Here is a 22,159-nt window from a genome sequence, read left to right as displayed (position 1 = left end):
ACTACCATGACACAGCAACTCCAGTCACAACTACAGCAAGTACAGTCGCAGCTACAGCAGCAACAATCATCTCCTCCGCCAGCTCCAGCACCCCTTCCGCGGCGAGTGGCCGCTCCTAGCCTCCGCCTGTCCTTGCCGGACAAATTTAATGGGGACTCTAAGTTTTGCCGTGGCTTTCTTTCGCAATGTTCCTTGCACTTAGAGATGATGTCGGATCAGTTTCCTACTGAAAGGTCTAAGGTGGCTTTCGTAGTCAGCCTTCTGTCTGGAAAAGCCCTCTCATGGGCCACACCGCTCTGGGACCGCGATGACCCCGTCACTGCCTCTGTACACTCCTTCTTCTCGGAAATTCGAAGTGTCTTTGAGGAACCTGCCCGAGCCTCTTCTGCTGAGACTGCCCTGCTGAACCTGGTCCAGGGTAATTCCTCTGTTGGCGAGTACGCCATTCAATTCCGTACTCTTGCTTCTGAACTATCCTGGAATAATGAGGCTCTCTGCGCGACCTTTAAAAAAGGCCTATCCAGCAACATTAAAGATGTTCTGGCCGCACGAGAGACTCCTGCTAACCTGCATGAACTCATTCATCTAGCCACTCGCATTGACATGCGTTTTTCTGAGAGGCATCAAGAGCTCCGCCAGGAAAAGGACTTAGATCTCTGGACACCTCTCCCACAGTCTCCACTGCAATCTGCGCCTAGGCCTCCCGCCGAGGAGGCCATGCAAGTGGATCGGTCTCGCCTGACCCTGGAAGAGAGGAATCGCCGTAAGGAAGAGAATCTTTGTCTGTACTGTGCCAGTACTGAACATTTTCTGGTGGATTGCCCAATCCGTCCTCCACGTCTGGGAAACGCACGCTCGCACTCAGCTCTCGTGGGTGTGGCGTCTCTTGATGCCAAGTCGGCTTCTTCACGTCTCACGGTACCTGTTCGGATTTCCACTTCAGCCAGCTCTCCCCTCTCAGCCGTGGCCTGCCTGGACTCTGGAGCTTCTGGGAATTTTATTCGGGAGTCCTTTGTGAATAAATTCCGTATTCCGGTGACCCGTCTTGTCAAGCCACTCCACATTTCCGCGGTCAACGGAGCCAGGTTGGACTGTACCATACGTTTCCGCACGGAGCCCCTTCTTATGAGCATCGGATCTCATCACGAGAGGATTGAACTTTTGGTCCTCCCCAATTGCACCTCGGAAATTCTCCTTGGACTTCCCTGGCTTCAACACCATTCCCCAACCCTGGATTGGTCCACTGGGGAGATCAAGAGTTGGGGTCCCTCTTGTTCCAAGGACTGCCTTCTACCGGTTCCCAGTACTCCCTGCCGTGACCCTGTGCTTCCTCCTCTATCCGGTCCCCCTAAGGTCATTAAGGACTCTGCCTGCCACAGGAAATGCCTCTCCCCCCCTCCCAGTCCCATCAGGCAAGCCCCTGTGTCCCCGCATGGCCCTCGTCCTGGTGTCACACTGCCCCGTGCCAGGTCTCGCCCTCTGCCCTCTTTCCCCATTCCTACTCCTGCGGTTCTGCCTGCCGTTGAGGAGTCCCTCCATCCTTTCCCGGTGTCCTCATCCCAGGGGAGGCAGTTACCCGATAAAGAGAAGGGGAGACCTAAGGGGGGGGGTACTGTTACGCCTTGCGCTCCGGGTCCCCGCTCCTCCCCGGAGCGCTCACGGCGTCTTTCTTCCTGCAGCTCCCCGGTCGGCGCTGACCGGGAGCGCTGCTCTGCCATGCCCGTTGGGGATGCGATTCGCACAGCGGGACGCGCCCGCTCGCGAATCGCATCCCAGGTCACTTACCCGTTCCCGTCTCCTGCGGTCATGTGCTGGCGCGCGCGGCTCCGCTCTCTAGGGCGCGCGCGCGCCAGCTCCCTGAGACTTAAAGGGCCAGTGCACCAATGATTGGTGCCTGACCCAATTAGCTTAATTGCTTCCCACCTGTTTCCTGGCTATATCTAGTCTCCTCCCTTGCACTCCCTTGCCGGATCTTGTTGCCTTGAGCCTAGTGAAAGCGTTTTTGTGTGTTTATACCCTGTGTACCAGACCTTCTGTTATCTCCCCTGACTACGAACCTTGCCGCCTGCCCCCGACCTTCTGCTACGTCCGACTTTGCTTCTGCCTACTCCCTTGTACCTCGCCTATCTTCAGCAGCCAGAGAGGGGAGCCGTTGCTAGTGGATACGACCTGGTCACTACCGCCGCAGCAAGACCATCCCGCTTTGCGGCGGGCTCTGGTGAAAACCTGTAGTGTCTTAGAACCGGTCCACTAGCACGGTCCTCGCTATCCCTCTCTGGCACAGAGGATCCACCTCCTGCCAGCCGGCAGCGTGACACTCCTGTATAATGTAAAGATGCCGCCGCTATTCTATGGTCCCATGCACGGTCGTATATATACCCGTATTCCTATGTGTATATATATACGTCAGTGCAGGGGACCATAGAAGAGCGACCGGATCTATACATTATACAGGAGGATCGCAACTGCGATCTGTCAATTAGTACAGGTACTACTACTCCCATCATGGAACAGTGTGTTCCATGCTGGGAGTAGTAGTACTTCCTACAAAAATGTAAAAAATAAAGAAAAAAAAGTGAAAAACACACACACACACTACATTTTTATTATTTTCGGCTACATTTTTAGGTCCCCCGCCCGCCCACATAAATTGATCCCTGTTTAAAAAGTAATACAAATTTTGTTATAAAAAAAAGATACATTTTGTTAGATACAAATTTTCCTCCATTACTGTATCTTTTTTATTGTTTTTTTCAATTGTACCCTACGAAATTTTATAAAAAATGGTATCTCCATCACTTTTTTGGATTGCTAAAGTCCCAAAAAAAATTAAAACCGCCTGCAAAAAAAGTTAAAACCCACATATCGTTTTTCTTGGCGTTTTTTCACTCCCATAGACTTCTATGGGAGAAAAACGCGACGATTTTGACAAAAAAATCGCCAGTGGCTCAACACCGAGGATCTGAAAAACACCAAAAAAGAGTGAAAAAATGCCAAAAGGATTAAAAAAAAACGCTAAAGTGAAAAACGCCAAGTGGAATAAGAATTTTGCGATTTCTCATTGATTTACAGCTAACATCTGGCCGCAGCGTTTTTTGGCCGAAAAAACTCCATGCGGCAGAATTGGCGCTTTTCTTGGCATTTTTCCCCCCCAAAAAATACAAGTGGAATTCCAGCTTAAGGGAGGAGAAGTGTAAGTTCTTCCTTTATATTTCCTATTCCTTTTAAATACATTTCTGGCTTTGGCTCAAAAACTGCAGTGGCTTTATTCCAAAAACTGCCAGAAAAAAAAAAGTGGAATCCTAGCCTAACTCTTTTATTTTTCCATTCAGCCATACGAAGGCTTGTTTTTTGTGCAACCAGTTTTACTTTGGAATTACACATTTTATTTTACCATAAAATGTACAGCAAAACAAAAAAAATATTATTTATAAGAAATACCATTTTTCCATGGTACACTTGGAAAGCCATGACCATTCTGAGCTATGACTGATACCACTTTCTTGTATATGTGAAATTTTTAGCAATTTCAAAATGAGCAATTTCGGAATTTTGGTCCATGTGCCAATTATTATTATTATTTTTTTTTGGGTACTTTTTTTTATTTTTTATTGAAAGGACTTTGTTTTATTACTTTTATTTTATTTAGGAGACTTTTATAAGCAAGGATTAGATTGCTAATACTCTACATCGCTATGCATTGGTCAGTGAGATTAGAAGATGTCCTTATTTTTTTCTCCGCTCAACTCCGGTAAAATACCCCATTCAAGTCAAAGGGATTCGTTGGGACCCGTTTGTGTCATTTGTACTCAAACCCATTTTGGGTCCTTTCGGGGTAAAAAAAAAAGAGCTGAACAGACCCAGAACTGGACTGAGCACAACAGCCGTGTATTATATACTGTGTGTCACCGAAGTGTCGGTCATTAATTTCAGGTTTTGACACTTCTAGTCATATATGTGATTGCCTAAGAACATGTTCACATGTTGTGTTTGTATTTTTGCAGTACTGTCATGTTTTTGTCATTATTTTCTGCATTTGTGATGAGAATTGTCGTGATAGATTGTGGAACACATTGTGATAGAATCACCCTGATTTAACCATGATCTTGGTCATTTTCAGGAAACACCTAAGGCTTCTTTCACACTACAAAATTCTCAGTTTTTAAACATCCGTATGAAGTTCCGTCTGAAAACCAGCTGAAAACGGTAGTAACAAAATCCTATACGTCCGTTAGAAAATCCCATTATAGTCTATGGGATTTTCTAATAGCCGTTTGAATCCGTTATAGTCCGTTATTGATAACGGACGTTATTTTGTGATGGAATATAGTTCGGAAGAAAATAGTTCATGAACTATTTTCTTCCGAACTATCTTCCGTCACAAAATAACGTCCGTTATCTATAACGGATTCAAACGGCTATTAGAAAATCCCATAGACTATAATGGGATTTTCTAACGGACGTATAGGATTTTGTTACTGCCGTTTTCAGCTGGTTTTCAGAGGGAATTTCGTACGGATGTTTAAAAACTGAGAATTTTGTAGTGTGATAATTATAGTGTAGTGTGATAATTATATTAAAGGAGAACTCCAGAACATAAAAATTGTCCCCCATAGTGCAGGCAGTAAAAGAATAAAGATGTACATACCTTCCTCTGCTCCCGCGGGGCCTCCGGTCTCCGCCGCGATCCACTTCCTGGTTGCCGGTGGTCGGATGAATCATACTGCGCTCAGCCAATCACCAGCCACAGCGAAGTCCGACTCGGCCGGCGATAGGCTGAGCGGCAGTGTGACGTTTTCGGACCCAGCCGCAGGTGCCGGTGTAGTGAAGAATTTTGTGTCCTGAAGCGCTTTCACATTGCCGCTCAGCCTATCGCCGGCCGAGTCGGACTTCACTGCGGCTGGTGATTGGCTGAGCGCAGTATGATTCATCCGACCACCGGCAACCAGGAAGTGGATCGCGGCGGAGACCGGAGCCGGTTACCGGAGGCCCCGGGGGAGGAAGGTATGTACATCTTTATTTTTTTTACTGCCGGCAGTATGGGCGACAATTTTTATATTCCGGAGTTCTCCTTTAAATATATCTCATCTTTTTAACAGATCCAATGAACTAGTAGCAGTTATTATGTAATAGACTGGATCTATGTTTCCTATCAGATTCCCAGAGCCAGAGAAATATGATCTGATCTTCTGAACTAGTCTTTTCAATGATTTAGATCACAGCGAACTGATCTCCAAAATGAACTACATTTCCCATGGATCCCTCCCGCATACAGCCATAGCTATGGCAGCACAGGAAGTCCTCTAGCGGACATCTTGGTCCACCCTGAAGTAACCGGAAGTACTTTATACAGGAGATGGATCCGGGTAGGCACGGTTGACCGGCCGGGGAGCAGACACGTCAGTCTCACCTCCCGGGCGCTTACAGTCTTATGGGAGGCTTGGGGGGGTAAGGATCAGTGCGCGGTACCGACTCCACAACTATAGTGTCTGCATTGGTGTTATACATGACCAGTAGAGATCTGACGTCACGTATGGGAAGTGTATCTAATGGTAATGGATGGAGGACTTCTCCTGCCCACCCAGAGGTTTCCAGTGACAGCTCTGTAAATGGACAGATCGCATGTGGATACTCGCAGTAGGATCTTGTAATATATGGAAATAGCCCTTTATAGGACTGTAGTGATCATGCTGAGCTGCTAGGATTAGGATGTTCTCCTAAAAGGTAAATTATTGTGTGGGATTAAAATTTTGGTATTACCACTAGAGATGAGCGAATTTACAGTAAATTCGATTCGTCACGAACTTCTCGGCTCGGCAGTTGATGACTTTTCCTGCATAAATTAGTTCAGCTTTCAAGTGCTCCGGTGGGCTGGAAAAGGTGGATACATTCCTAGGAGACTCTTTCCTAGGACTGTATCCACCTTTTCCAGCCCACCGGAGCACCTGAAAGCTGAACTAATTTACGCAGGAAAAGTCATCAACAGCCGAGAAGTTTATGACGAATTGAATTTACTGTAAGTTCGCTCATCTCTAATTACCACCCTTAATGCCCATAGAAGAAACATGTGCTACCCCCTCCTTGCAGTTTTGGCTTTTTATCAATAAAGTAAAGCGTGTAATAGTTAAATGCATTTCTATTTTGTTGTCTGTACAATGTAAATGAACCCATCTCTTCTCCTTGGTATAATTTTCTTAAAGGAAACCTCTACACCAGTGGTCTTCAACCTGCGGACCTCCAGATGTTGCAAAACTACAACTCCCAGCATGCCCGGACAGCCAACGGCTGTCCGGGCATGCTGGGAGTTGTAGTTTTGCAACATCTGGAGGTCCGCAGGTTGAAGACCACTGCTCTCCGCTTTTTTTTTTTTCCCCCACCCACTGCTTTATAGAGATTTGGGTATATATCCATGATGTGCGCCAGCAATAAAACAATTTACTTTACAAATGTCTGTTTTTTTATTATTTTTTATTTCTTCAGCAGGAAAGAAGTGTTCGGGGATCTTGGCGCAGCCTTTCCCATGTAGGCTTGAGTGAGTTCTCTGTCACCTCAATGTCCCCTTAGGGTAGATGTATTACTGAAGAAACCCTTGGCAGGTACTTCTAAAGTATACAATGCTCTTGTCATGTAAAACTTTTAGTATTACCAGTTATTTTCAGTACAGTGTACTGTACAGTGGTGGTAGTTTAGGGAGGTCAGAAGACCCTCACCAATAGAGAGAAGTGTTCAGTGTTTCTCTCCTGGTCTCGCTGCTTGTCGCAGGAAAAGGCATCTATAGTTCGTCTGAGGAGAATCTTCGAAGGAGTTTTTAATAGGATTCTGCTGCGGATTTGCCGCAGCAGAATCCTACTGTCAGAAGGTATGTCTGCACAAAGACAGGGGAGTGGAAATCTAAAAAAAAAAAAAAAAAAAACTAGTTGCCCAAGGGACTAAGGCTGGGTTCCCACTACGTTTTCTCCCATACGGGAGCACATACCGCAGGGGGGAGCTAAAATCTCGCGCTCCTGTATGCGCTCCCGTATGTAATTCATTTCAGTGAGCCGGCCGGAGTGAAACGTTCGGTCCTGACGGCTCATTTTTGCACCGTATGCGCTTTTGCAACCGGACCTAAAACTGTGGTTGACCACGGTTTTGGGTGCGGGGAAAAGGCGCATACGGCGCAAAAATGAGCCGACCTAACGTTTCACTCCAGCCGGCTCATTGAAATGAATTACATAGGGGAGCGCGAGGTTTTAGCTCCCCCCTGCCGTATGCGCTCCGGTATGGGAGAAAACGTAGTGGGAACCCAGCCTAAAATGGGAGCAGAATCTACTCGTCCCTCATGACGATCCACTTGGCCGGGCCAATTTTCGTTTTTGCACTCGTTTTTTCCTCCTCGCCCAATAACAACTGTAAATCTTTTATTTTTACATCTACAGACCCATATGAGGGCTTGTTTTTTGGAGGACCGATTGTTCTTTGTAATGACACCTTTTTATTTTTCCATAACATATGCTCCGAAATATATTGTTGATGTGAAATTGAATTTATTTTTATTTTTATATAATTTAGCAAATTTGTTGGTATTCATTTTTTATTTTATTTATTTATTTTTTACGCCAATTATCTTGTGGTCAAGCTAACATGTTATTTTGATACTTAAGCTCGACCTGATTACAGCAATATCAAATCTGTATAGTTTCCCTCACATTTTACTATTTAAAAAAAAAATCTCAACTTTTTTTTAGATTTTAGTTTTTTTTTTTTATTGCCATTTTCTGACCCCCTGAACCTTTTTATTTTTTCGGATACCAGGCTGTATGAGGGCTCATTTTTTGTGCCATAATCTGTTCGTATCAGTAGCATTTTGGTATTGATCTGACTTTTTAATCACTTTTTTTTTTTTACTTTTTTTGGGATGTTATAAAAAAAAAAAAATAGCAATTTCTGGGGTTTGTTATTTTTTTTTTACGTTCACATCATTTACCATATGGGATGTATAATGCTATATTTTAATAGTTCGGACAATTATGCACACAGCAATACCAAATATGTTTGTTTTTATTATATTTACATGTTTTTATATAGAAATAAGGGGTGATTTGAACCTTTAATATGGAAGGGGTTAATGTTTATCTTCTAAACTTTTATTAAACTTTTTTTTGACGCTTAGGGGATTTTTAGGAGGAATCATTAGATTCCTCCTACAGATCAATGCAGTTCTATTGAACTCCATTGATCTGTGTGCTCTGTGATCTGTGGTCCAGCCAGGCTCTATCAATGACAGACTGCATGTCCTGGGCGTTGCTCGATAGGATTTCCACATCCCTGACAAAGAATTAACATGTTCCACCAGGACTGTATTACAGTCTATGGATCAGCAATGTCCATGCAGGCCTACCGCAGAAGTATATGCTGGCGTCCGCTGGCTGAATGTTCTATTGTGCATGAGAAAAAGGATAATTCATAAAAAAATTAATTAAATAATCGCTACTACCAGTAGGGTCGGTGAGTGGTGCCGTGCACCAACAATCCCGTGTCATTTATCTGCAGATTTTGACTTTACTGCCAGATTCAATATTTCTACGGAATCATTCGATATTACATTTGCATCTTTGAACTTCCATTGCGCTACCAATGCATTATTCTTATAAACTTAGAATTTTTACCATGCTACCAATGCACTTTCCACAATAACGAACTCCAGCTGCTATTACATTATTTGCGAGCGAATTACAGTTGGCATATACATTTGTATATTTTATACATTATTTTTGACAAGCTCCTTCACCTGATGTATGGGCCCTGCTAGGACGTTAGGAAACTTGTATTAATTCATATTTTAAGCCTTTATGTGACTACATTTTCCATCTTCTTTTTAACTAGATGCACTCATCATTTTCTTTCCATCATATATATACCTTTTGAGGACTGGTATTTAATTAGTTTTATATTAATTATATATATTTTTGGGTGAAGGCAACACCAGTTATACTTGGGTGTGTGTATATATATATATGTGTATATATATATATATATATATATTATTATATTCATCCAAGTGAGCTGCACATCCATTTTATACATTGTTCTATTGTGGATGAGGCCTAAGAAGCCCATCTTAAGTAGTTAGGGGAGGGAAGTGCTTAGCCGAGCAATTTCTCCTGGCTTGTTCTCTCGATTGGTTGATTTCACTGGATGTCAGTCCTGAGAAATGCTGCGATTGCAAATAAGAAGCTGTTGAAGTGCGTAGCATTGTACTTCACTCCCCGGCTGTCATCCAAACTAGACTCCTCAAAGAAAATAATGAAATGGATAAGGATAGGAGTCGGATAAGGTGCTGCATTTCACTTAACCAGGTTATAATGCGTGATGCAATGAAATCCAAGCGTTTGACATATCAGGACAACATGTCAACTACAACATCACAATAACACTTTAAAATGCAAAAACAAACCCTTTCGAATATGAAGATAACAAAAAATAGAAAAAAATTGGGGAAAATTATTTATTATTGTACATTCCATTTGTATGTTCATATTCTAATAGCATTAGCTGTGTACCTGTAGGCCAAGTTCGTGGACACACTTTTTTGGTTGTGGTTTCTCTATTAGGATAGAGTCACACGTGCCTTATTTTTCTATGTTTATTTTCTGCAGCTTATTTTGCTACCCGATGACTTCAGTGGGTGTAAAAATACCCAGCAGCAAAATACAGCACGTGTGACCCTACCCTTAAAGTGGTTAACAATAACTGGTACTGGGCTGTAGTAACATACTTGCTGTTAAGTGGTTCCTGCTTAAAAACGTCTTTTGTGGCATTATCCAAGCTGTAAAAAGGCAAAAACTATAAAGATGTAATTCAGCAACTGTGATGTGTGACCCCTTTTTTTGCTTAATTTTTCTTCAGGGTGAAGTGTTGAGTCGCTACCATGGAAAAGTTAGGTATGAATTTTGGAGGTGGCCCAAGTAAGAAAGAACTGCAAGAGTTGGTGGAGACTCAGAGGAAGCAGCTGCTTCAGTATCAGACTCGTCTTAAAGATGTTGTGAGAGCATACAAGAGTCTCTTGAAAGAAAAAGAGGCTTTAGAGGCCAGTCTTCATGTGCTGTCCACTTCACAGGATCCTGGAACACTTTCCACAGATGTAGAGGAGCCACATGATGACCAGCATTCTACACACAGTGAAGATAGCATTGATACAGCAGGAAGCCTACCCAGTGCTAGAGGGGGAGAGACCAGTGAAGATGAAAGACAGGAACCTGCTCAGCACGTTGGTGGTGTTGAGGAGGCAAGTGGCTCAGAAAGTGGAGTCAGCACAGCCAGCGGAGAAGGTGGGCCTTCAACTACGGCCGATACAGACAGAAGAATTGTGCAGCTAAAGAACCAGCTTGCCACTCTAACCAGGTGACACTTAAATTGCATTAAATGGGCACTATCAAAACTAATTCTTTCTAATGTACTTTGTTTAAAAAAAATAAAAATGAAGTTTTCTATGTTTTATTTGTGTTTAAAAAAAAGCTGTCACTAGGTGTGTCCCTACTTGTCCAGAGCACATTTACCCCCCATCTCTTGCACAGACTTTGGACTCCTGGCCTGGCAGAAGTCCAAAAACAGGAAATGCAGTCTGGAATGCTGGGGGGGGGGTGGTATGGGGGCCTTAGCAAATCATAGATCATCTCACACACTGAACTGCTCTGGGCTGTGTAGCAGAGTGAGGGAAGAAGTTCTCCCCTGTATGGCTTCAGATGATGTCACGCCTGCTGGGTAACGCCCCTTCCCAGTCTGTGAATCTGACTGAGACTGAGCAGAAAATAGAGAGCAATATTAAGGTAGAAAACTAAAAAAACAATAAAAAATAAAGGCAGGGGATGGTTTATCATGTTGGGGCAGTGAACTTAGAGGATTATAAAATAAAACAAGATCATGAGAGGTACTATTTAAATGCATTTCTGTATTACCCTTGAGCCGGACCTAAAGCTGTATTATACTAAACCGCATACGGGTCAAAACTGAGCCGACCGGAGTCACCGTTTGACTCCGGTCGGATTATTAAAGTAAATGAAGTCACGGGCTGATCCGGCTGGGGTACGGGAGCGCCCGGTTTGTGGTGTGAATGCAGCCTAAGATGTCTGATCGCGGTGATCCCGCCGCTGGGGACCCTGCGATCTCGGCTGCGGCACCCCGCTGTCATCACTGCACAGAGAAAACTCAATCTGTGCATAATGACGGGTGATACAGGGGCCGGAGCATCGTGACGTCATGGCTCCACCCCCTTGTGGCATCACGGGCCCCCCCCTTAATGCAAGTCTATGGGAGCCATGGCAGAGCCATGACGTCAAGATGCTCCGGCCCCTGTATCGCCCGTCATTACGCACAGAGCGAGTTTGCTCTGTGCAGTGATGACAGCGGGGTGCCGCAGCCGAGATCAGACATCTTATCCCCTATCCCTATCCAAAATATATAGGTTTTATTTTTTATACTTCTTTAAAAAAAAAAAATTAACTTTTGGAACTAAAATTAGTATGTTTAAAATTTTTCTCTTCTGACCCTATAACTTTTTATTTTTCCATATATGGAGATGTGTGAAGGCTCATATTTTGTACCATTTTTGTTTTGATGGGACTTTTTGATAGCTTTTTATAAAAATTTTTTATGGTATACGAAGTGACCAAAAATATGCAATTCTGGACCTTGTTTTTATTTTTTTGTTTTTTTTATGTATATATGCCTTTGACCGTGCAACTTTGATTAATATTATATTTTTACAGTTTACATTTACACAAGTGGCGATGCCACATATGTTCGTTAATTATTGTTAAATGGGAAAAGGAAGGTGATTCAAATTTTTATTAAGGAAGTGGTTAATTCACATTTATTCCCCCCCCTCCTTTTTTCTTTCTTTTTCTTTCTTTTAATATTTTTTTTTTTTTAGTCCCCATAGGGGCTATTACATGCAATTTTCTGATTGCATATACTGTTCAATGTTACGCCATAGAGCAGCGTTGATCAGTGTTATCAGTGCTCCAGCCTGCCATGGCTGAATGAAGTATTGGAGCACCAGTTGGACGGCGAGGAGGCAGGTAAGGGCCTTCCTGCCATCCTATCAGCTGATTGGGACACAGCAGTTTCACAGTGGGGGTCCCGATCAGCACCGCTGAGCAGCCGGATTGTAATTTTTTTACTTTCTTGATGCCACAATCAACTTTGATTGCGATGTCTAAAGGGTTAATGCCGGGCATCACCATAATTGGTGATGTCCTGCATTATCCACGGGTCCCGGCGGCTATCAGCCTGCTATGATGCACATGCAGCTCCTGAGCACACATCATAGACGGAGGAGCGGGCGCAGGGTGTACAGGTACGCCCTGTGTCCTTAAGGTGTTAAATCAAGTTTATATGTACCTTTTTAAAGATTTTTATTTTATTTATTTATTTTTAAAATTTTATAAAATATATACTAAAATCTTGCAGGAATTGGTTCAGGCCCAACCTGGATTGGTTCAGGTTTTTTGGTTGCTATAAGAAACAATGACAAGTCACATCTATGTTGCAGTTCCAAAATAATTTGTGTGACTTGGCTGTGTCTTATATTACAGTTAAATAGCAAATTAGAGATTGTCTGCAGAGCAGAAATCTGCTGTAAAAATACCATAGACAGGCTATATACTGTAATAGCGAAAAAGCTTATCATGAAAAGTCACCTGAAATGACAGGTACGCTTTAAGATTTGGCCGTAAATAACAGCCAAATTGCACAAGTCTCAAGCAGGCCATAGTCACATATGACTTGCATCGAGATCAATATTGGCAAAGTCGTATGCGTCCAAAAATGCACTAAAGGTGTCATTTTTGGGACTGTCGCAGTCATGCCATGTCGCATGCAACATCATTCACTAACATTATGTGCGACCAAAGTTGATGTGTAGCCCCAGCCTTACATTCTCACTTTCTATGGCACAAAAAGATGACATTGTATTATGTAGAAGAACATTTTTGTTGTAATATCAGTTTTCATGTTTTTTTTCTTCTTTTCTCACCTTAGTGCTTTGGCCACAGTTACTCAAGAGAAATCTCGAATGGAAGCCTCCTACCAAGCAGACAAAAGAAAAGCAAAACAGGAGATGGAGGAAATGGCACAAAGAATGGAGGAAGAGCATAACATTTTACGAGGGGAGATTCAAGGTTTACAAGTTCAGCTAGCGGAGAATAGGGATAAACTGATTAGTCAGCAATATGACCGCGCACAAGAGCAGGCAGATCATGCAGTAATGCTGAAGGAGCTACAGCGTCTATTGCAAGGAGAGAGAGACCTGAGGCAGGAGGTGGAGCTGCACCTGGAAGAAGCTAGGCAAGAATTGGCGGGTAGATCTGAACTCGCAGTTAGAGCTGAGGCAACAGAAGAACAAAGCAAAAAGTTACGCAGAGAAATTGAAGAGCTGAAGAAGGAACTTCTTGAGGCTAGGAAGCAGAGAACAGAGCCTGATCCTATGGTTCAGGAGTTGCAGGATGAGCTTTGTGCAGTAAAAAAAGATCTAGAAGCCCTTCTACAAGAGGAAAGATGTAAGGTATGCTCTGTGAAACAATATCAGGTTGCTGTGGTCAACACTGATACCACAAAGTATATTATAGTACGGTATATTAAACAGCTGCAGCATTATTAAATTGACAATAATTAAACTTTATTTGCATATAAAACTTAAAATCTCTTTTGTTATACCTAGTTAGCCTTTTTTAGACTTTGCTCACAACGAATGCATGACTTATTTATACTGTGTTTACTAAACCTCAGAATTGTTAGAATAAAATGTTAACTACAGTATCCTCAATAAGGTTACTTTTCTACATCATACCTTTTATGGTTAAAGGAAATCTGTCATCAGTGTCACCAAACTAACCTGTTGGTACAGGCAGGTTGTGCGGGTGACACTGCTAATAAGCATACTTACCTGTTCCCAATCCGTGGTCCTGTTCTTCCAGTATCTCCTCTGTTCCTTCCATTCAGTGACCAGCTTGGGCCATGGGCGGAGTTCATGGCGTCGCTGCTGCTTCTCTCCTGGGCCCCGCTGCAAGCAAGCTTGGGTAAACAACAGCGGCGATGTCAGGAAACTTCGCCCATGCCCCAAGCTGGCCCTGGAATGGAGGAAGTTAATGGAAGAATGGGACCATGGATCGGGGATGGGCAAGTATAGTTTTCATCATTGTCACCCGCAATACCTGCCTTTACCAACAGGTTAATGCGATGACACTGATGACAGATTTCCTTTAACCATAAAAGGTATGATGTAGAAAAGTAACCTTGTTGAGGATACTGTAGTTAACATTTTTTTAACAGCTTTTTTCATAATTACTTTCCTGCTTAAGATGTGTTTGTTATCTCATAACTTAAGACTGTTAGTCATTAAAAATAACTTGACTTGTTGCTTAGATATCTTAGTTGTTGGTCACATCAGGTTTCAGGGGTGATCACCACTGCAATGTTGAGATATAAGCTGGGGAAGCGGGTGGCATTGCATATCACTCCCTGGCCGGATGATAAGTCTATGTAGAGAACATGTTGGATCTGCCGGCCAGCATAAGAGTGGAGTACAATGCTGCCTAGATCCCTTGCTTTTATTTCTGGATCGCAGCGAGTTTCAGGAGTTAGACCTGTTGTCATCAACAACTTTTGACATGTCTGGGCAACATGTTTAAAAGTTATTTTTAATGACCATAACACTTTAAGTGATTGTCAAAACTAGACTATAAATTATAAAGTTTATAATCTTAAATAGGTTATCCAGCATTAGAAACACAGAGCTAATTTTAAGTAGTCGCACTTCTTAATCCTAAAATTTAAGGGGAGCCATAAACATGGCTTCCTAATGGTGTAAATCAATGTTAGTGTCTCTTGCACTGTAGGGCATACATTGTACCGGTGGAGCAAGGGCATTGACCACCTTTCTTATATCGGAATACCTTACACTTCTGACTATATTGAAAGCACTCGCTTATATCCCTTTTATGTAGCTCATATTCTTATTTTTCTTACTTTATGCTTCATAATTTTTTCCAGAGGTTAGAGGAACATCAATATAACCAGCAGAGGTTCCTGCAAGAGGAGGAAAGGATACGCACTCTTGAATCCCAAGTTTCGGAGCTGTCTGAGCTCTTAGGAGCAGCTGAAACAGCCAAACAGAGGGACCAAGTTACTATTCGTAAACTTCGCGAACGTCTTCTGCAGCTAGAAACTGAGAACAAAACAATTGCTATGGCCACCTCAATGCATCCGCCAACAGAAACCCTTGTCATGAAATCTTCAGCAGGTGAGGACATTGAGGATAGTCCAGAGCAGCGTGGATCAGCTCTCTTTTACCAGCAGGAACTTCAACAGGTAAAAGAAGAGTTTGAACGTTACAAAGCTCGAGCTCAGGGAGTGCTGAGAACCAAGGGGGCACGTGAAGGAGAATTGGAAGCTGGCAAACAGAAGTTGGCAGAGTTGAAGGATAAGTACCTCACCCTGAGATTGTCTTTTGAAGAAGCAGAGAATAAGCACAAAGCAGAAATGGAGGCTGCACGCAAGGAACTTGTGCTGTTGGCTCAGACTCACAGACAGGATCTTGAAGAAGTTCGGAAAGAAAGTCGTGAGAATATGGCACGAATGGAGGAAGAGTTGAGACAACAAAGAGAACGTGTTTTGGCTGTGCTTTATGAAAAGGAGCAGGAACTGGAAAGGTTGAGAGAAACCAAAATACCAGTTGGCGTATATCCACCTTCACCAGACCCCTTGGAAAATGGTTTAGAGCTTCCTCAGAACAACTCCTCTGCTTTCCTTGTATATATAGATCAAGTGTCTCGGAAAGAAGCCGAAATTGGGAACTTGCGGCGCAAAAAGCATGAACTAGAGGCAGAATTGCAAAACATGCAGAGTCGGCTAGCAGAAAAAAATGAGGAGACTCATACTTTACGTGAACAGGTTAATAAGGCTATGCGAGACAAAAGCAGGGAGGGGGCAAACATGGAGTATCTAAAAAATGTTTTGTTGGGGTTCTTGACTCTTCCAGATCCACTTGGTAGACAACATACATTAAGTGCACTTCTGACAGTTCTACATTTTTCCCCAGAGGAAAGAAATGCAGCCCTTAGAGCACAGGATGGGAGTAGGTGGTGGGCAGGGACTAAGAGGTGATGTAAACTTTGGGAACACAAACCAGGAAAAGAGTGATAAATCATTGTCATTATTGTTTTAACTAGTGATTTTGACATTTCCTGAACTATATGATATTTTATTCCGGGACCATTAACATTACCTTATGCTAATAGATGTTGGGGAAATACTTTAAACACAGAATCAGAGTGTAAAATAGTTGTATAGTTCTGTAAGTCTATTAACCTGGAACACTGTGTTCTGCTTCCTCTATGTATCAAGTAGTATAAATGTTTTGGTATGGGTTTGTATACTGTGTGGGCACAACTTCGTGCAACTATGCGGGCAATGATCGCTGCTGGCACTCTCCACCTCTCATCTAGGAAGGTATACTTCCAAAATGTGCAAGGCATGAGAGTAAGCCCTGGGGAGCAGAACTGGTAAGACCTTTACTGCTCTTCGCACCACCCCTTTAAGTTAATGATAGAACAGTGTAAACTTACCACCTTGCTTCTTGAAAGTTTAGACTTTATATCAACTTTAATTATAAAGGGAACTAAAGAGGATCTGTGGCCAACTCCCAAAAAAAATTGATTGCATTGTTATTAAATTACTTAGGGTGTCCTGATCAGACACCTTTTACAGTTTCTTAATAGACTTTTCCTTCCCTGAGATATGAGGGTTTATAGTTTGTCTGAAAATTCAGGTAATTGATGGGTGTGAAATTTTAATAATGGAAGTGAACATTAGGTGAAAGGTGGGATCATACAGTCAGGGGTGTCCATTTGGCATGCATGCATCTCAATGTACAACATTCACATCCCCTGACTGTATAATCCCGCCCATCACCTTGTATAAACTCCCACTACTAAAAGTTCACACCCATCTGACTGATTCCCTGAATTGTCAGACAAACTATAAACCCACACATCTTTGGAACGTATCAAGAAAGTGTCAAAAGGTGTATGATCAAGGCTATTTAATGACAGCTATAATGGCCATGGATCCTCTTAAAGTAACAAGAATAAATAATTGTTTGTTCTTTGCTGGGGGGGGGGGGAGACGCACAAAAGTGGTAACTTAATGCAATTCCAGTACATATCACATCCTGTATGGGGCTGCGGCAGTCTGCAGGAAGGGGCGTTCCATCCCTGCATGACGTGGCGGCTGACCCCCCCCCTTCCATCTACCACATAGAGATACATGGAGGGGGCGTGTCTGCCACGGCTTCCTGCTGAGGACCGCTCGATGCTTCCTTCAGACTGCCGCGGCCCCGTAAGAACCGCGCGATTTAGAACTTATCCCCTATCCTTCTTATAGGGGATAAGTTATTTCCACTACAGTACTCATTTAATAAAATCAATGGAAGCGTGAAAGTGTTAAGCTGGTGCTACACAGTGTGAGATTGCTCAACTATAATTTATTTATTTTTTCGTTTGGTATTTTAATATAGTATTGGAAAAACACGGTTGCTTTCTGTCACAGTGACAAGCAGACTTGTCCACAGGTTGCATGTGGTATCGCAGTGTAGCCACATTTACTTCAGTACTGGACACTACTTCTAGACAGGTGTCACACTGTTTTTGTGGAGTAAAGCAACAATATTTTTCTAATCCCCATCAATCCATTTCTTCTACCACTTCTGATTAATAAGTTGCAGCTGATCAAATCTTAAATATGAGACAACTTTGTTAAAAAGACATGCAGCCAAACTGCATGTGCAACTGCGACCTGAAACCTCATCACCAGTCACTGTGTAGCCCTCTCCTCACACATTGGGGGAGATTTATCAAAGGATTTAGACTGGTTTTTCCTGTCTAAATTTGTCACACACAAAGTCGCAGTCTAAATATGTGCGACTTTTGCTTTAGAGGATTTTTAGAACATGATGCATTCTAGTCTATTTTGCATTGGTGCTGAATTGATCAAAAGCAACTTTTCGGCAACAAGTCGCATCGGCTGAAAGTACGCCGAAATGTCAGACCATGCTGGAGCAGATTTAAATACAGTCTAAAGCATAGATCCTGAAGTCCGTGCACAGAATTTATCAAGAGCTGTGCGACTTTTGATAAATTAAGCACAAAATAGACCAGCCTAACCCTCCGTAGATTGGTCTATATTGATGCGGGACATAGACAGCTTTGATAAATCTCCCCCACTGAGTTCCGTTACCTAACTTCAGCTGTGCAACTTGAGTCGTAGTGTAGTCCTGGCCAAAGTTTTTATTTTTGACATTGTTAGTCTATGTTCACATGTACTAACTGCACTGCCACTGGTTTCTTTCAGGATAATGGCAAAAAACGATTTTATTGTATACTGCAGGATCCTCGCAGTGTGCCTGTTTACTTACTTGCTCCATTCTGCAAAAAATTAAAATAAAAAGTTTGAAAATGCACCATGCATATTAACTAATAGACCACAGTCTGTCTATTAAAATCAATGGGAAGGCCACAGTATACATCAGAATATCTTTTTGCCAAGATTCTGGAAATATAATACAGTTAATATAATACAGTTAATAGAGGTGAGCTTAGATAAAAGGCATTCAGCTCACAGATTCACAGTGCTTGGTAAAACGGTCCTCTGCAATGAAACTTCAAAACAAGATGGTAGCTGTTGCAAGACTACAACCCCCAGCATATCCTCACTGTAAGGGCAAGCTGTGGGAGTTGTAGTCTTGCAACAGGTAGCAGGTGGATGGTAGATGTGTGGTGTGGGTGATAGATGTGCAGGTGGGTGAAAGGCTGTTGAGATCTCCTCTGGCTGCTCCTCACAGTCTGTCTAAGGCTGGGTCCACACTACGTTTTGTCCCATACGGGAGCGCATACGGCAGGGGGGAGCTAAAAGCTCGCGCTCCCGTATGTGACCGTATGCGCTCCCGTATGCCATTCACTTCAATGAGCCGACCGGAGTGAAACGTTCGGTCCGGTCGGCTCATTTTTGCGCCGTATGCGCTTTTACAACCGGACCTAAAACTGTGGTCAACCACGGTTTTAGGTCCGGTTGTAAAAGCGCATACGGCGCAAAAATGAGCGGACCGGACCGAACGTTTCACTCCGGTCGGCTCATTGAAATGAATGACATACGGGAGCGCATACGGTCACATACGGGAGCGCGAGGTTTTAGCTCCCCCCTGCCGTATGCGCTCCCGTATGGGACAAAACGTAGTGTGGACCCAGCCTAAGCCAGTGTTTCTCAAGCGCGGTTCTCAAGTCCTCCCAACAGGTCAAGTTCTCAGGACTTCCTTAGTCTTTCACAGGTGATATAGTTGTGGTGATTCCTGATTCACTTACCATAATTATATCACCTGTGAAAGGCTACGGAAATCCTGAAAACATGACCTGTTGGGGGAACTTGAGGACAGCGCTTGAGAAACACTGGTCTAAGCGGCAGGGAGATGGGGAGAAACTGTGTCCCTGTCCCCCTGAGAGAGGGTGGTGGGGATGGAGTGAGGTGGGAGCGGGCTGTAAAGCAGAAAACGGTGTCCCTGTGCAGAGGGTCACATTGTGCTACAGGGACACAGTTTTCTTCATTATACCAGCCTTGCATTTTAATTAAACATTCATTAAATTGCCATACAGGATGTGCAATTAAAGGGAAAAAAGGAAAGCGCAAAAGATCAACCCATTTCTGGCTGCTCTAACCATCATGATCTTATCAAGTTTATGGACTACACATCCTATATGGCATTTTAATGGTATTTCAATAAAAATCCTTAATTATCCATCTTACTAAATTGTTTGGAGCTTGAGATTAAAGGGGTATTCCGGGCAAAAACATCTTATCCCCTATCCAAAGGATAGGGGATAAGATGTCTGATCAAGGGGGGGGGGGCGATCTCCCTGCGATCTCCTCACAGCACCCACATGTGGGGCTGCGTCTCCAGTTTTGGAAACCTCCGGGTTTCTGGGACTGGGGACGTGACGTCATGCCACGCCCCCTCTATTCATGTCTATAGGAGGGGGCATGGCTGGAGACACAGCCCCGCATAGAATGCGGGTGCTGTGAGGAGATCGCGGGGAGATCGCGGAGGGTCCCAACAGTGGGCCCCCCGCGATCAGACATCTTATCCCCTATCCTTTGGAATAAGGGGGGACAAGAAGTTTTTGCCCGGATTACCCCTTTAATGTAGCCTTATTCCTTATAAAAAAAATGTTTTCTTCTTATAAGTTTAAAGAAAACTGTAAAATAAAAAAAAGGAATAAAGTATTTTCTGCTGGATACTACAGTCCATGGATCAGTCAGAATTATCTGTAAATATAATAAAAGGTTATATAATTTTAATAAGCAGTTGTTTGTGTTTCTATATCTGGTGCAGTAGACCAGTGTTAACCACTCTTATTCACTTTTCAGCATTTGTCTGCCACCATGCATTTAAAGGGGTACTCAAGTGAAAAAAAAAATTTTCTAATCAACTGGTGCCAGAAGGTTAAACAGATTTGTAAATTTACTTCTTAATCGTTCCAGTACTTAGCTGCTGTATGTTGCAGAGGAAGTTGTATAGTTTTTTCCAGCACACAGCATCTGATAAGTATTAGAAGTAAATAGAAGCAATTTACAAATCTGTTAATCTTTTTTGGCACCTGTTGATTTAAAAAAAAAAAAAAAAATTAGTTAACCAACGGAGTATCCCTTTCAGCACAGCTATATACAATGCATTTGGTAAAGTTACCCTTTTACTTTTTCATTTTGTTATGTTGAGGCCTTATGCTTAAAAAAAAGTAAATAAGCACATTTCCCTTTTATTCTGCACTCAATACTCTATAATCACAATATGAAAACAGAATTTTGGAAACGTTTGCAAATTTATTAATAAGGTAAAACCTAACATTTTGCATGAATGTTAATATTCAGACCCTTTACCATGAAGCTTGTTCTATCTTTAAGATGATTCTAGACTAGGGCTGCACGGTATATTGCAATTGTATCACGATTTTTGCGGATTGCAATATAACAATATGGCCCTTGGGAAAATTTGTGACTAACTCTGGTGGCCCAACACCGTATTACCCATGCATGCAGGGTCTATGCCGCTCCCAAAATTAAAAAGCTAAGTCAGTGTCTCCTGCAAAACTACAACTCCAAACATGCCCAGACAGCCAAAGGCTGTCTGGATATGCTTGGAGTTGCAGTTTTGCGACCGTTGGAGGTACCCTGGTTGGGAAACCAGAGTGCTAAGTAATTGGGGCTGGGTAAGTATCAGGTTATTTTATATTTCCTCTCACCCTGGCACAACATTAATGGGGAGAGGTGACGTGACATGGGGAAGATGTGAGGATGTGACCAGAAATGGAGGAGATATGTGAAATGATTGAGAATGTCTTCAACCCCCCTTTCAGATCACCCTTCCACCCCCCTCCCCCTCCATGTCACAAAATGGGGGGGGGGGGGGGAGTAGACGTGTGAAATGGGGTAGGTTGCACATGAAATTGGGGGATTTTACCATTTGTTTATCATATCGCAATATTTACATGCCGTATATACTCGAGTATAAGCCGACCCGAATATAAGCCGAGGCCCCTAATTTCACCCCAAAAACCCAGGAAAAGTTATTGACTTGACTATAAGCCTAGGGTGGGAAATAAATCATCCCCCCCTGTCATCATCCAGACCCCCGTCATTAACACTAGGGATGTCCCGATACCAGCCATTTACATGGTATCGGGGACTCTTTTAATGTCCCCGATACCATGTCCGATACCTGCTGCCTCTCCGTTGCCCCGTTCTCCGGGCCTTCCGTCCGCTTCGTAGTCTTCCATGGAGGAGCATGTGACACACAACGTCACTCCGCCTCCTCCCCAGCGTAATGCTACGGAGGAAGCGGAGTGACGTATATGTCACATGCTCCTCCATAGGACGACACGATGCGGACTGGGAGGACGGAAGAACGGGGCAGTGGAGGGGTAGCACCCGATGGAGGACAGCCGCAGGTGAGCTGTGTGCTGCTCCTAATGTCTAAAGGGGGTTCCTGCTGCTGCTCCTAATGTCTAAAGGGGGGGGCCCTGCTGCTTCTCCTAATGTCTAAAGGGGGGGGCCCTGCTGCTTCTCCTAATGTCTA

At 43.3% G+C, this 22,159-nt stretch overlaps 1 protein-coding gene across 7 annotated transcripts; it reads left to right on the top strand.

The window, feature by feature from the left end:
- The first annotated feature begins 5,088 nt into the window (after nucleotides 1-5,088).
- Nucleotides 5,089-18,920, top strand: GCC1 (GRIP and coiled-coil domain containing 1). 7 transcript variants are annotated; one of them, XM_056573070.1, is made up of 5 exons: nucleotides 5,089-5,724; nucleotides 6,484-6,532; nucleotides 9,889-10,383; nucleotides 13,021-13,543; nucleotides 15,031-18,920. In XM_056573070.1, exons 3-5 carry the CDS (start codon nucleotides 9,911-9,913, stop codon nucleotides 16,141-16,143), a joined length of 2,109 nt encoding a protein of 702 aa, XP_056429045.1. In that variant the 5' UTR covers nucleotides 5,089-5,724; nucleotides 6,484-6,532; nucleotides 9,889-9,910; the 3' UTR covers nucleotides 16,144-18,920. The 7 variants fall into 7 exon arrangements, with proteins under 7 accessions (XP_056429045.1, XP_056429044.1, XP_056429043.1 ...); XM_056573069.1 differs by having other exon boundaries at nucleotides 6,481-6,532; XM_056573068.1 differs by having other exon boundaries at nucleotides 5,092-5,366; nucleotides 6,481-6,596; nucleotides 15,031-18,919.
- The last annotated feature ends 3,239 nt before the right edge of the window (nucleotides 18,921-22,159 follow it).

The sequence above is a fragment of the Hyla sarda genome, chromosome 4 (genome assembly GCF_029499605.1).
Source record: "Hyla sarda isolate aHylSar1 chromosome 4, aHylSar1.hap1, whole genome shotgun sequence".
Taxonomy (NCBI): domain Eukaryota; kingdom Metazoa; phylum Chordata; class Amphibia; order Anura; family Hylidae; genus Hyla; species Hyla sarda.
Note: the sequence above shows the minus strand (reverse complement) of the source record. Positions and strands in the feature narration are given on the sequence as shown.

Coding starts and splice junctions, on each gene's coding strand:
- GCC1 (XM_056573070.1), top strand. CDS start 9,911: ATGGAAAAGTTAGGTATGAATTTTGGAGGTGGCCCAAGTAAGAAAGAA. Junction 10,384..13,020: donor CAGCTTGCCACTCTAACCAG/GTGACACTTAAA, acceptor TTCTCACCTTAG/TGCTTTGGCCACAGTTACTC. Junction 13,544..15,030: donor TACAAGAGGAAAGATGTAAG/GTATGCTCTGTG, acceptor AATTTTTTCCAG/AGGTTAGAGGAACATCAATA.